We start from the raw sequence: 16,748 nt of genomic DNA on the forward strand, positions 1-16,748 counted from the left end.
TTAAATTTACTAAAGGATGCACCTCCATTTTATTTCAATGGATGATTTACAGTACAGCCGTGAGCCGTGTAGCATGAATGCAACAAAACAAACTCGAATAAAAAAAAATAAAAAAAATGTGTGCGTGTACTAGTGTACGTACACACGTAAGAAGTGAAACTTCTTTATGAACTTATGTTTCAAAAAATAATTTCCTATATGCAACTTTACAGAAATACATCGAATCACGCGTGGTAGAAATAAGAAAAAGATGGCACGTAACGGGAAAATGTCACGCGTAACGAAAAAATGTTACACTAAATTTTTTTCCAACCCCGATAAAGAAGTTTCACTTCAAAAACTAAATAATCAGAACTAACTTGGTAACTTTAAACACTCGTAACAGTCGAACACAGCGCAACACAGATATCCCGAGTGGCGGCATCACTTCGCTCTTTGTGAGCACCATCTCACTGATCGAACCCACCACCACGAAACAGTCGAACCGGTTGAACAGGGACACGAAGTAACCCTGCAATATTGAGAATTTATTGTTTATTTATTTATCTTAATCTTATCTCTTATATATAAAATTCTCGTGTCACAATGTTAGTCTGCATACTCCTCCGAAACGGGTGGACCGATTCTCATGAAATTTTCTGTGCATATCGGGTAAGTCTGAGAATCGGCCAACATCTATTTTTCATATGTACCACGGGCGAAGCCGGGGTGGACCGCTAGTTTATTATAGAATTTCCAACCAAGGACTTGTATCCTTTACACTTTTATTATATCTTATTAATTTACATGATCTACTGCACCTTTAATCACAGGAAATTACAGCGTTCAATGTTCATTACAATTACATATTATTCAATTACAATTCGTCATTTGATAAAAATAGATTTGTTGCAGATGAAAAATGAAACGAAAATGTTAATTTTATATAAATTAAAGAATAGAAATTTTTTTATCACGGGGCGGGATTCGAACCGGAATATTGAAATAAAAATTAATGTTCGAATTCGAATATTTGTAAAGTATTTTGAATACATACTATAAGAACTAAAAATACCAAATGTTAATTTCATACCATTTCATAACTATCAGAAAACCCAATTATTAAAATATGTGAAAAAATAATTCTAGACAATTTTTCAATTTATTAACATAAATCACAACAACAAAAAAGCCATTTATATGAATCATATAAAACAGTGGCCCCAGAACTGAACTAGAGCAATCCAAACTTACACATTCTTTGATTTACAATTTTCATCAAAATCATCAATTAACCATCACATAAAATGCCATAAAAAATAATACCTATAATCCAGTCAAATATTTTATTATCTGTCACATTATTGTATAACTAGCTTCCGCCCACGACTTTGTGTTCTCTTCTCAATATATTTGTCTTCTCAATATATTCATCTCTATACCAAATTTCATGTAAATTGGTTCAGTAGTTAATGCGTGATTGAGTAACAGACAGACAGACAGAGTTACTTTCGCATTTATAATATTAGTATAAATGAATTGTTACCTGTAACCCCAAGCTGTACATCTTGACCAACATCTCGAGTGTGAACAGCGCCACGAACATCGCGTTACCGTACTCTTGGAAATAGTCGAGCCATTCCGGCTGACTGGAATTAGATTTACAAATGTTAAAGTAATTGTCTTTTATTTTTTTATATCAACTATTTAACTTATCACAGATTTCTATCTATCCACCGTTTAATTTTCATTTACTTTTAAACCATCTTCAGTAACTAGTAGCTGCATTAGATCTACATCTACAGCATCTGCGACAGTAGTTTAATAATTATAAAAAGGTAATGGGTTCAATTATTCGTGTTTTCCTAAACAATTAAATAATCAGCCAATCTTAAAAGGTTGCACGAAAAAATAAGTAGTTATTACAATTATTATAATGATTATAATCAGTATGCTACATACTGATAGTGTTCGCTGGCGAGCACCACGGTGTTGAGGAAGACGAGCACAATGATGAGCCAGTAGAACGTCTGCGACTTCACCGCGCGACGACACGCGCGTTTCGTGCGACGGTTCACCTGTTGATTGTTACTTGCTAATATTTCTTTATTTACTAGCTTCCACCCGCGGCTTTTCCCGCATGGTGTTTTGATAAAAGGTTATACGATACAGGCCCTATAAATATTACTTTAAATAATAAATTGCTCTCTTAGAAATTAAAGACTTTTTAACGGATTTTAAACGTGATTTATTCATTATATTATTATTTATTTTCCCGACGTACGTACTTTACAGCGAGCGTAGTCACGGGGAAACGTCGGGAAAATAATATATAATGAATAAATCGCGTTTAAAATCCGTTAAAAAGTCTTTAATTTCTAAATGTATACTCGCGTAAAATCAAACACTAGAAAATACTAAATTGCTCTCTATTAAAAACTATTATCAATTTTTCTTACGTTTAATTACGTCTTATAAGATTTTTCAATATAATCACCTTAAATAAAGCTAGCAAAGGTACATTTTTCTACAAAAAATGATTATCACATACTTTATCAAAATCCTTCTTCCACATTTCGCCAATGGACACTTTCTGCTGTTCATTGGTTTCTATCCCTAAATGGTCCGTCGAGTCGTGGTCGGTCGTTGTTTGACCTGAAATAAAAATAAATAAACAATATAAAAAAAAACAGTCAGACCACAAAGGCAAAGATCGAATACGAGTACAAGCAGTAAATATCACAATATATTGAGTCTTAAAATATATGTTTAATATTCGATCCTTCGAGCTGGAATGCTATAATATGTCATGGTGCTTAAAATACCGGAAAATACCGGATAATTTTAAGGATCTCCCAATAAATATATTTAAGAAGAAACTGACGAAATGGTTAACGGAGAAACAATTTTATGACATTCAAGAATTTATAACATTGCGGAATCTGTGACAATCAAGAATTAGTTTAATTTAATTTATTCTGTTTAAATATTTGCACACCTAGATAGTGGGTTAAATGTATTAGCACTATCACATTGTAATAACAACACCTATATTTGTAACTGCATTCTTGCAAATAAATTTGAATTTGAATCACCACATCTTCACCACACTCACCAATCCCATAGTCCCGCTTCTGGTCCACTACATCATGCTGGTCAGCAAGGAGTTCCGAGTACTCCATTATCTTATTTATTTTATTTATTTATTTATAATACTTCATTGTACAAACATGAATGGACAAAGCAGAAAAAAAAAGAACAAAATTACAAAGGCATCATTTGTACAAAAGGCGGCTTTATTGCTGAACAGCAATCTCTACCAGGCAACCTGGTAGGAAAGGAAATGTAAGAAGGTCGTGGGATAGCGCAAAAAAAAAATGAATCTTCATCATTATTTTAAACACCCCTATCACCATCATCATCACCACACTCACCAATCCCATAGTCCCGTTTCTGGTCCACTACATCATGCTGGTCAGCGAGGGGCTCCAAGTACTCCGCCTGTGTGATCCAGTCCAGGTAGCCCTTCAGGTCCTCCTCCAGCTGCTGCTTCTCCCGGAGCTTTTGGAAGTCCCCCCGGTTCTTCGCTTTCTCTCTCTCTTTGGAGAATTCTCTGATGGGTATATAAACTAAATTGATTAAATTTGAAAGAAAGAAAAAAAATTGGTTGTCTGTAAAGTCGGTTTACTGACGATAGTTGAACGTGACAACGTCCGATTGTGCTTCTTTGTCGCTCGTTCCGCGCTCTCGCTTGCACTTCAAGCCTTACATGGAACGCCTCAGAGCGAGGTAACGCCGCATGAGTCATGTTTTTTCGTGCGTGCAGCCGGCTCTATCGAATTATAAGACGTTGTCACGTCAAAACCATTCATTCCAACATACACAAACAACAATAGCATTATAAATTATAAAAAGTAATAAAAACATAAATTCATGTATACATAGCCTGAGGCATAATACCTCAGCACTGGTAATTTGAATACAATTCAATTTCAATTCAATTTTACCTCATATAGACGGACGGTATATATAGAGACTTTTTATAGTTTTAAATTCAAATTCAAATTTATCCACAGATAGACGGACGATGTATAGATATATTATTTAAAAGTTCAGAACAATTACAACAGAAATTTCTATGACTTAACAAAAGCATTTGACCTTGCATCTCATCAATGTTTATAGAAACAGTTAGTAGTAGGTGCGACATTTGACTGGCAAGTCACTTATCTAGGTTACACAGTAGTGTATTATGATTTTTAAATTTCATAAAATAAATGGAGTAGGGAAATTTACGTCTGAATACATGTATTCATAATGTGGTGTTCTACAGGGACACACTCTAGGACCTATTCTATTTCTTTTATATAGTAATGATATTGTCAATGTATGTAAGCATATAAATTATTATTTAAAGCTTAAAAATGTCAGTTTAAATTAAACGTAAGCAAATACTACATACTTACCCAGATAACACACCGAGAATGAGGTTCATAACGAAAAAGGCGCCCAGAATGACCATCGACACGAAATACACCCATTCCCAACTATTGCCCATGGCATCTTGTATCTGCAAGTTTAAAATAATATATTAACAAAGAATAAGGAACATTTTCTTATTCATTTTTAAGCCATATTTTGTTTTATAGACTACACGGCTATCAAATCACAACTGTGCATTTAAATTCAAAACACACAAACCTATTATTGGTAATCTTGTATTCTATTAAAATTATTTTGTCAATATCAGGATATTACCAAATTGCTAGTGAACTATTCATCTCAAACAGTTATCAATTTTACAATGGTACAACTAAATAAGCAGAAACTGGTGACATTTCGAACTTTTTACATTTCGAGATTTATTTTTATTTTCCTTTTCTTTCTTTATTTTATTTATTTCATCTTCATCTTCATAGGTCTTAGACATACACTTGAAGCAAGGCATCATTAAACAAATTACAATCAAATCATATAATAGGTACATATAAATTTAACATCTTAGTAATAGAGATTTGTAATCCTATTCTCGTTATTTATACAAAAATTTTAGACATTATTTGACGTTCCTCACTCACATTATACATAACATCAGTCCATCCCTCGAGCGTGATGCACTGGAACACGGTGAGCATGGACAAGCCGAAGTTATCAAAGTTGGTGATCCCAAAGTTGGGTCCGATCCAACCCTCGCGGCACTCCATGTCGGAGCCGAGGGAGGAACAGTTGAAACCGTTATCCGTGTCGCACGGGTGCGGGTTGTCCATTATCTCACCTAGCCGATGTTTTATAATATTAATACATCGCCATTTATAAAATTAATACATTTAATAAAATCGTAGAAAAAAAACGCAAAATATGTAGAAATATGTATATGTATAAAAAAATGTATGCGTGTACTAGTGTACACACGTAAGAAGTGAAACTTCTTTATGACCTTATTTTTCAAAAAATAATTTATTATATGCAACTTTACAGAAATACGTCGAATCACGCGTGGTAGGGATAAGAAAAAGATGACCCATAACGTGGCGCGAAAAAAATGGCTGTTTTCCAATTACAGAGCATAATGCGACTCAGTGGCGTACAATGCCAAATTATGCTGGGCCTGTAGACAAAGTAACAACTACAAAACGATAACGAAGTTAGAAATCGCAAAAATGTATGGGATTGACATACGCCGCGTTAGATCACGTGGTCTATCTAATGTCAATCCCATACATTTTTGCGATTTCTAACTTCGTTATCGTTTTGTAATTGTTACTTTGTCTAAGGCCCCTGATGCTCAATTGGAACGTGAAACGCACCAGCAGGTTGTGCTAAGTTCAGTGTTGAAAAAAAAATATTCATAGAGTTAGCAATAACCTCATTAATCCATACTAATATTATAAATGCGAAAGTAACTCTGTCTGTCTGTCTGTTACTCAATCACGCCTTAACTACTGAACCAATTTGATGAAATTTGGTATAGAGATATTTTGATACCCGAGAAAGGACATAGGCCACTTTTTATTGCGAAATATATGTACAATAATATCAAGTAGTAGTTAATAATAATATCAAATCTTTTTTATTTCTTACTTTTAAGTTTTTGAAGTCGGTTGTTTTTAACGCATTTATTTTTATTTATTACTTTTTAGTGTATTTTTCAACACGAATCAAACGAGCCCAAACTCGATAAAGTTGAGTCAATATATTACTGAGTTCCTATCATGGCCACCTTCCGATTCCATCATCAAATTAGCTTCATGTCATGAAAATGTTTCATCGCTATCAAATTTACATACGTATACAAAATTTTAGCTCAATCGGTTACCGGGAAGTGAATCTAAGTTACTTGCTACATATCAACTTAGTCATCGAGTACAGACAAAAATGCTCATAAAATAAAAACTACTGGGCCTATCTGAAAAAAAAAATTATGGGACCAATTCGACACCATCCCGCATCGAACAAAAGAATCACGTAAATCGGTTCAGAAACCACGGAGTAATCGGTGTACATACATAAAAAAAATAAATATACCGGCCGAATTGATAACCGCATAATATCGCATGGAGAGCTTAATTTTCATTAAAGGCTCTAATCGCACGGAAAGCTAAATTTTCACAAAAAAGCTCTAATCGCACGGAGAGCTTAATTTTCACAAAAAGCTTTAATCGCACGGAAAGCTTAATTTTCACAAAAAGCTCTAATCGCACGGAGAGCTTAATTTTCGCAAAAAGCTCTAATCGCACAGAAAGCTTAATTTTCATAAAAAAGCTCTAATCGCACGGAAAGCTTTATATTTACTAAAAACTAATCGCATGGAGAGCTTAATTTTCATTAAAGGCTCTAATCGCTCGGAGCTTAATTTTCACAAAAAGCTCTAATCGCACGGAGAGCTTAATTTTCACAAAAAGCTCTAATCGCATGGAGAGCTTAATTTTCACAAAAAGCTCATATCGCACGGAAAGCTTAATTTGCACAAAAAGCTCTAATCGCACGGAGAGCTTAATTTACACAAAAAGCTCTAATCCCATGGAGAGCTTAATTTTCACAAAATGCTCTATTCGCACGGAAAGCTTAATTTTCACAAAAAAGCTCTAATCGCACGGAGAGCTTAATTTTCACAAAAAGCTCTAATCGCACGGAGAGCTTTATTTTCAAAAAAATCTCTAATCGCACGGAGAGCTTAATTTTCACAAGAAGCTCTAATCACACGGAGAGCTTAATTTTCATAAAAAGCTCTAATCGCATGGAAAGCTTAATATTCACTAATAAAAATAACTACGTTAAAAACAACCGACTTCAAAAACGGAAAAGTAAGAAATAAAAAAGATTTGACATTATTATTTACTACATATAATTTATATGTACTATTTATTAAAAAGGTTTGATGTCGGTGCACGGGCTTAATACTAAGTGCTTAATGTTCGGCACCAACTTCAAACCTATTTAATAAATAGCACATCCATACTAATATTATTAATGCGAAAGTAACTCTGTCTGTCTGTTACTCAATCACGCCTTAACTACTGAACCAATTTGCATGAAATTTGGTATAGAGATATTTTGATACCCGAGAAAGGACATAGGCCACTTTTTATTGCGAAATATGTACCACGGGCGAAGCCGGGGCGGACCGCTAGTGTGTAAATAAAGTGGTATACATAATAATTGGTTGAAAAATATTTACGGTTATTTTAAGTAATTTGGATTTTGATTATTTCATTAACATTTTTTTCAATGTTTGTACTTTCATCCATACTTATATTTATTTTTTTAACACAATTTGAATTAACTTTGATTATTTAGAAAAAACTACAATGAAACGAAAGCTTTAAATTTTTTTCCAACAATAATTTTATTACTAACGATAAATCGATTGCACGCATCAATTCACGCGCATTACTTTTATGAGCGCACAATGCCGCATAATGCGCTCTAGTGCTGTAATTGGAAAACACGGAATGTTGCACTAAATTTTTTTTCCATCCCCGATAAAGAAGTTTCACTTCAAAAAGGCAGAAATTTTTACTTTTAATATATGAATGAATTTATTGTCCATTTTGATCACTGGAAGTTTTATTTGTTTTTTATTTTGATCACTATATGTGTTTAAATGTAAATATACCAGTAAGACTGCTATAGCAGGACTTGTGCATCTTCCCAGAGAACAGCTCCAGGCCGATGATGGCGTAGATGATGATCACGAAGATCACCAGCAATGCTATGTGGAGTAACGGCACCATGGCCTTGAGGATCGAGTTGAGAACTATTTGGAGACCTGGACATGTTTTGGTGGTTTTAGAAAATATTTTTAAGCTATTGTATAGCTTCTATCGCGGGCCTTGAGCGCGGGGACCGAATCCAGAAATTTAGTAACGAAAAACCTCACGCTCCCCACTCCGACGGGCGCGGAGGTGTGGCTTGAAGGCATAGTATGCAATAGCAGATAGCTTTACCGCGGCAGTCCCCGAGTGACACACGTATATTTTTTATAATTTTTAATTTAATTAATTGGTAAATTTTGCATCGATAAAAATGTATTCAATGTTAGTTATTCTGCTATTGGAATTGCATATACTTACGAATCAAAAATCGTATTAATATAAATACTGACGGATGTAACCACATATAAATTTTTTTACATTATCACATAGTAAAGAAAATTTATTCACACTGTTCACTTCTAAAATCGTGCGTATTTAATAAGTATGTATATTATGTTTTGTAATAAATAAATGAACATTTAACAGACCTAATCGTTAGAGAAAATGCATTAGTACCTAATTAAAATTACATAATATACTGTAAATTTAAACTGAGAAGTTTTTCATAATAAGTAATAAGTTATAAAAAAAATACAATACTTACTGGGCACTCCCGACACGAGCCTCAAAGGGCGAAGCACCCTGAACGCTCTCAGCGCTTTTACGTCGAACGCGTCCTTGAATATACTCGATAACACCGTGCTTACCATACTGAAATAATTAAAACAATTATAAATAAATAATAAAATTAATGGAAACATTTTTTTATTACTTTAGAAAACAATACATAATGAGTTGAGATTTCAATTTGAGCGGACATTCCGCTACACTCTGTGTACTGGTTTAATTTTATCTTTGTAGACTGTATAATTGTGTTTTTTTTGCTTGTACTTGCAATCTCCGATTTTAACAACATAAACTTATGGTGAAATTAAAAAAAGGACATATTCGGCATAGCAAATTGTACGTATGCTAATTGCTAAATTCTAACGATGAACTGAATGTCTGAAACATACATTTTTATATAATTTACTTATTATGTATTTCAATAACTTGGTTCAGAAGTTTTTACTTTTTTATCAATCAAATCTACATATTATAAGAAATTCAACTTAAAATGTTTTGCCTATTTTAAACGTATAGAAAATCAGTAAAGTAAACTTACCCTATAACAACTATAGTAAAATCCAGCAAATTCCACCCGTTTCTGAGGTACGAGCCAGGATGCATAACAAACCCATACGCAATAATCTTCATAACACATTCTCCCGTAAATATTACCAGAAATATGTATTCGATTTTTTCCTGTAATTAAAAAGATTCTCACAATAAATGGGAAAAATTTACTAAAAAAATTATACACGTACCTACGTAACGGACGGACGTAATAATTGTACCTAAATCAAACCATGAAAAGTTTCTGATCAGATTATGAGTTTTCACATAATAATTATTTAACATTTAACTTTTATGAATGACAATCAACTGCAACTTATTTTAATTAATCAAATAATATTGAAAATAAAAAAAGAAATTCTGAAGAACGGCGCGGCGGGAATCACATTTGAATTTAGAACGCGAATGTTATTTTTTTTTTCTGATACCATAGACAAGCCATAGATGAACTTTTAATGTTTCCTCGTGTTATTAATTTATTGTAATACTGGCACACTGGCAGGTTTTCGACAATATTAAAAAAAATGTGTAATATATATTTTTTTTTCATTTAGTAGATTTCTATCATGCAGTTTAGAAAAATAATTTAAACTCGTTTTCGAAAAAAATTGAGGTAACATATTATTATATTCGCTGTTGCGAGATAAATTTCATTTAAGTAAATACAAAGTTATAACAAATACATAATATTCAAAAATATTCCTTACCAGAACCCAATTAGTGTAGTTCGAGTCCCCGCTGGGGTATGGTGTGTACACTGCAAGCGCTATACAGTTCGCAAAAATTGTCGTCAAAATCATCCATTCGAAGGGTCTGTTCTGAGTTCAGGATATTAATTACGGTATAAAACAATACTTAATTTATATATTTTGTAAAATAGAATATGGTTAGAAAGGTATTATTAAAAAATATATTTTAATTGTTTTTTTATGTAAAAGATAAAGTCTACTGTCAATTAAATGAAGTGTATATTTCAACTTTTAATTACTCTCAACACATAAGTATTATTTTTATTGAGAGCTCATAAAAATAACGAAGGTAATAATTCCTATGACTCGTGAGTTGTTGTGAGTGCTAAACATGTAGGTATTGATAATCGATATTATTCGACGATATTGTATTTTTTCAGCTATTGCATAGCTTCTATCGCGGGCCTTGAGCGCGGGGATCGAATCCAGAAATTGCGTAACGAAAAATCCTCACGATCCCCACTCCGACGGGCTCGGAGGTGTGGCTTGAAGGCATAGCATGCAATAGCTCAAAGTCCAAAGAGAGTAATATAGAGGGCAAGGCTTTACCGCGGCAGTCCCCGAGTACCACAGGTCTTTTTTTATAAGTAAGAAAATTTCATTATTTTTTGCATTTTAAGAACAATTTCATAATGTACGTAATTCTTAATACAATAGTGTATTCATTGGCAATAAAATATTTTGGTTATTTGTTTTGAAGGGTATTTATAGTAAGTCGTCGTGTGAATAAAACGGCAATCGTAGCGTGGCTAACAGCCAACATTGCATGAGCCCATCCATCCGTATAAATCCATTTGGTCAACTAATTCTCGATTTTTGCCGCCAACATGAACAAAGCTTGTTTATTTATTGAAATACAACTAAATAAAAATCGCATTCGGTTTATATTTATATTTGCTTCTATCTGGAATTACCTATACAAAAACAAAAAATCATTTTTACGTGTGTGATTGTTTTGCGTTCAACGTAACTTTTTTGCAACATAAATATTTTTTTTATTTTTTGCGACTGGCCGGTTGGCTTGGTTGGTAGTGACCCTGCCTTTCAAGCCACTGGCCGTGGGTTCGATTCCCACCCGGGCAAATATTTGTGTGATGAACATAGATGTTTGCTCTGTGTCGGGGTGTTAATTATTATAAATGCGAAAGTAACTCTGTCTGTCTGTCTGTTACTCAATCACGCGTAAATTACTGAACCAATTTTCATGAAATTTGGTATGGAGATATTTTGATTCCCGAAAAAGGACATAGGCTACTTTTTATCCCGGGAAAATGACGCAATCCCGGAAATCCTACGGGAATGGGAACTATACGGGTTTTTCTTTGACTGCGCGGGCGAAGCCGCGGGCGGAAACCTAGTTATCTATATAAGTAAGTATTTATTTAAAATTATATAAATATGTACTTATGTTTATCAGCCATCTGGTTTCCATAACACAAGCGAAAGCTTAGTATGGGATCAGATCGTGCCGTGTGTGAAAATTGTCCCGAAATATTTATTTATTTATTATTTATTTTATTATGAAACCAACGTACCTTCCTTGCCTTGTATGCCATACCAAATCATGTAGAACGTAGAAAACTCTACAGTCTACAACAAACATATTAGAACCCGACCTACAACGAATTAATATCATAACATTACATATTTATTCCATCTTCATATATCATATCCAAATAGTATTCATAAATTTCTCAAATACATTATAATTTATACGCTTTACGTCGTATGGTAATAACAATATAATATAATATATAACTAGCAAATGTAAACACTTCAACATTACACAGATTTTTTATATGACGGTTGTGGTTTTATTGAGTTATGATAAGCAGATGTTAGATCTCATTTAACAAGATAAATATGTATGATGACTAGACAAATGACTGACTGACTAAATGAGATGACTGGTTTCATAGACTAGTTATAAATTATTCTTTGAAACAGCTATTTCTGCTTTTCACGATAGTTTGTTTTGAGTAGGTACCTTTTTTATAGTGGGGAAATCTTGCATAGATACCCATGACCTCCGGGGAAGAGGCCGTGGGTTATGTCGGATTCCTACCTACCAAAGCACACTGTGTTCCGTCAAGCCGCATCAATGACAGGGCCACGGGTATAGGTAGAATTATTCATCCGTGACCTTGATATTTCTTGAACGAAATGGGCGGATTCTAATTACTGGTAAATGCTAAATTATAAAGGTAAATCCTTAGAAGTTGTAGCTTCAATTGCCCAACTTTAACTTATATAAGGTTCGCGAGGGTATAATCATTTAGTTCATTACAAAGCAGGGATTTTGAAAGTTGATATTTTTAAGTCATTTCTTTCTCATCAGGCGCTTAAACAACGATCAATAATTCCAAAATTTAGATATCAATCTTTAATATTTTATAAAAAATTCCGATATATCTGTCATTAAACACTTGACCGTAATTTGAAGCTTACTTCATTGAAAAGGCACCTAGCTTTTTCCGCCTATTCTTCCCTCTCTTTCCGTTGTATGTATGCTATCTCTCTCGCACACCTCTCCACCAGGTGGCGGGGCGCACGATAATGTCGGGCGCTGGATGTTTTTCATTGGCGTCTAGCTTCCGCCGCGAGAAGGTTGTCTACAAGACTACAACCTTGGTGCTATTAAGTATTAAGTATTGCTTAAAGCAAGTGCTAAAAGTGTATCCCGTCGGATCGGTACAGTGAGTTATTTTTACATCTATTCTAATAATATTTTACTTAAAAATGAGTAAAAATCTTTAAAGTCAACGGTATAATCGTTGGACTTTATTTAAAATGCTGAGGTTTTTAATGAATCCTTCAGCAATAGTTTATTTTTCAATATGCTTAAATACTTAATAGCATGAATAAAGATATTTAAAATTAACGATACAACCGTTACATTTTACTTGAAATAGTAACTTTTCTTTTGAAATATTTCATTATGCAATATGTACTAATTAATATTTTAATTTTTAATACTGTGAGTAAAGCTATTTTAACGGTGTTACCGTTCGGCTTTACTCGAATCGTTAATATTACTTTTGTGATTATTTGATATTACTAGATATATCAAATACCCTCTCTTGTATATAGATATTTTTAATATTTTATTTCATTTTTAATAATGTGTTTTTATTACAAGGGTACAAGTGAATTTTTCGTGGAAAAATTACAATTAATACTTAGTATGGATATGAGCCAACTCAAAGCTTTACAGGCATACAATCCATTGCTACGACTTTATTACATTGTCGTTATCGCTAGGAACGGTTCGGAATTCCTATCATAGTTTATTACTAAAAATTATCGAACGAGATGAGTCAGCTCCAAGAAGTCACGACATGTCAGAACACGTTGTGATATTATTTTATAAATCGTACGGGAGTTACCGCTCAACTGAATAATGATGGAATTCGCTCATGTATAGTAGATACGTACCATGAATGTTCCACACATTCAAAACTATCCGTAGTCTATACGTGTCCTTTTATGAGTATTATTCTGATCCGTTTTTATGTGAAAATAGACATATTACACACGGCTAATTTGATTGAAAATTACGTTTCCTATGTTCAAATGATGCAACTTTTTTGTTAAAACGAGTAAGTACCAAAAATTTTACAATTGAATTCTTTGGTTTACTGAACTTGTGCTGAAAGGGTTATCGTATAATAATTATCGAGATATCTTAATATAAATTAGATTTAGATACACTTATTTCAAAGGATTTACAATTCACTTCTAACGTTTTAGAATAATATTATAAACTTGTACACCTTGACAAAAAGTAAAAAATTGCGGGTGAGTGGAGATTATTTTGTGCAATTAAATATAACGTCCTACGACGGTATGGTTGCGTTCGTAAGGAATGTTAACGGATATAAAGCAACTAAATGTTACATCGATTGCATGAACAAAAATAAATATGAATCGAAGTTCATTTTAAAATTTAGTGAATTGATTTGAATTATGAATTTATTAAATGTCGCTAACATTGGAAAATAAGTTAAAGGACCTTGTTAATTGCTATATTATTTAAATGATTATTTACTGCTATTTTTATATTAGCACTAAGGTGTATTCTTGCTCGAAGCAGAATACATAAATGTGGCCACTACTCCTCGCAGGGGTTAGCCAGGTCAAATTCACCCTCGCAGGGTGTCTCTTAAGCATTTTTTGGCAGGCCCTACTTATTTCTAGTAACAAACATCCCTCGCGCAGCTGTCGCTCGCAGGGAAATGGTGCAAATATATATCGGCCCTCGCGGGGCTTTGATTACAATCGTCCCTCACGGAAAAGATGGTGCGAATATATATCAGCCCTCGCGGGGCTTTGATTACAACCGTCCCTCATGGAGAAATGGTGCAAATATATATCAGCCCTCGCGGGGCTTTGATTACAACAGTACCTCACGGAGACATGGTGCAAATATATATCAGCCTTCGCGGGGCTTTGATAACAACCGTCCCCACGGGGAAATGGTGCAAATATATATCAGCCCTCGCGGGGCTTTAATGGCGATTGGTGCAAATATACAAAGGATTGATCATTAAAATGATCATAGATATTTGCTTTTGTCAACGAGGACCCACGAAAGAAGTTTTGGATATAACCGTATCGGATCTTCACTCTTCTAAGGTAGGTAGAAAAAGGTTTTGAAATCTACTTCACAGTGGGCAGTATAGTAAATGACCTAATAAATACAATAAAGGTTAGATACGTCAAATAATGGGCGCATGAAATTGATACTTCGTATCCTAAAAGTTTACGCTTCAGGAATCAGGAAACCACCATTGGTTTACCAATTATGGAAATTGGAATTGAACAAATTGTATTTACCAATGCAAAGCCTAATCACAACAAAGGAAGGCGAGTCGGATCAAATATCATCTCGCAGATGATTTGTGGCGGTGGTTTCGAGGATTGTCACCAAGCCTTGTGTCAACGGTATGTTTGGTATCGTAATTAAATGGCACTAGCCGACCAATTTTCATATACAAATATCGGAAGAGATTTTTTAATCGCAAAGCGATTGAATGTAACAAATGACGATTGATTACGTATAGTTGACCTCTCATAGGCCTATTTTAGTTGCCCGGTCTTGTAGGCAATTTATTTGACTCGTTTTTCAACCCATTTGACCTCATTATTGCACCCATGAGATTTTTCATCGGGGCTCAAACAATAAATCGCTGAGGGATTAGGATAATCGTTTGTTAGACAAGTTTTTTGTCATCCCACCAGGATTATTATATTGTATAATAAAGTTATATACAACTATTAACGTAAAACGTTTAAGTACTCAACGAATGCTGAGAATACTGACTGTTGAGTTACACTTACATAGGATAGAGGATAAATAACGGAAAGTCAATCTTTCCAAACAAAAGCCTCTTATTATTAGATATTACTTGGAACCCCTACCCTTAACGAGAAAGCTCTGCCAAATGACTTCTCATTTCTTTGCTTTGAGGGGGGGGGGGGGGGGCAATAAATGAAATGTACAGGCTATACGGCTTTTAAAATATAAGTCTGGTAAGCGAACTAAACTTTGCTGGTTTAGTTCTTGCTATATCGCTATCCGTGCCTGCTTCTCGTGTTTACGGGTGAATTAAGTTTATCAATAGTCATAAATGCAATGCTATTCAGAGGATATACTGCATTTAAAACATGACAAAGTCTGGTAAGCGAACTAAACTTTGCTAGTTTAGTTCTTGCTATATCGCTGTCCGTGGCTGCCTCGCGTGTTTACGGATGAATAAAGTAATGTCCTGTCTTCGCATCCACAGCTAACTGTCCTATACTGTCATAATCTTAACACAGATTCATTCGACATAGCTCCCCACGAGCTCAGTTCTTCATTTTTGCACTCGCACAACTGTGGACAACACAAGAGCAATGCCTCCATTGGTAGCAGTTACAATCAAGGGATAACTAACCTTAGGCTAGCCATATTACGGATGTTGGAACAACCGACTATATTCAGGGCAATTTTCTTTGTTCAGTGTAACGTTTAGACTGTCGTAGCATTCCTACGGAACAAAGATGGGATCAGATCTGCATCCTTAATGCAGTTAATCGAAAGGAGATACTTTCAGACGACGATAGTATTCAAAACCCACCATATTCCTTAACATAATAATGCATAGTTAAGCTTATAATCTCTCTTGCCATTATCCTGCAGCAGAATTCCTTGGCGATAATTTATCCTCGTTAGAACGAGCGAGGGTTGTTACGATAATATGAGAAATCCTAGTCAGTTAGAGACCTGAACGACGCGATAGAGTACCGCTATTTCAGTAGTAGTAACACCTAGAAGGGTGAAGGTATTCTGGAAAGCGGAACTGAAGGCCCGGTCAGCAGCATCAGCCACCTAATAGACAGTGTTCAGTGCTGCACCACTATAATCTGCAAAATGACTCTGACGGTATGAAAATGTGGAGTACATTTTCAAAATATCAAATGATATAGTTGGAATAAAAATCCTATTTGCCTCCGTCTATCCAAAAGACATACGGAGTAGCTAGTAGTAGTTGGTTGAATTAGAATAAAGTAACTATAGTTAAAATCCTTTGTTACTGACTGGATAAAT

At 34.2% G+C, this 16,748-nt stretch overlaps 1 protein-coding gene across 1 annotated transcript in view; it reads right to left on the reverse strand.

Annotated features, from left to right (window-relative positions):
- Positions 1-16,748, reverse strand: part of LOC149897854 (muscle calcium channel subunit alpha-1-like) — an 80,991-nt gene that overhangs the window by 19,035 nt on the left and 45,208 nt on the right. Inside the window, exons 3-13 of the mRNA XM_090115701.1 lie at positions 10,118-10,223; positions 9,400-9,539; positions 8,839-8,945; positions 8,096-8,248; positions 5,058-5,254; positions 4,446-4,549; positions 3,414-3,592; positions 2,531-2,634; positions 1,942-2,057; positions 1,526-1,628; positions 360-511 (exon numbers count right to left, since the gene is read on the reverse strand). Of these exons, the coding sequence (XP_089971827.1) occupies positions 360-511; positions 1,526-1,628; positions 1,942-2,057; positions 2,531-2,634; positions 3,414-3,592; positions 4,446-4,549; positions 5,058-5,254; positions 8,096-8,248; positions 8,839-8,945; positions 9,400-9,539; positions 10,118-10,223 (1,461 nt within the window). The remainder of the gene's footprint in view (positions 1-359; positions 512-1,525; positions 1,629-1,941; positions 2,058-2,530; positions 2,635-3,413; positions 3,593-4,445; positions 4,550-5,057; positions 5,255-8,095; positions 8,249-8,838; positions 8,946-9,399; positions 9,540-10,117; positions 10,224-16,748) is intronic.

This window comes from Colias eurytheme, chromosome 24, assembly GCF_061535395.1.
Source record: "Colias eurytheme isolate Ceu_HAF_F1 chromosome 24, ilColEury1 Martin Lab GWU primary, whole genome shotgun sequence".
Taxonomy (NCBI): domain Eukaryota; kingdom Metazoa; phylum Arthropoda; class Insecta; order Lepidoptera; family Pieridae; genus Colias; species Colias eurytheme.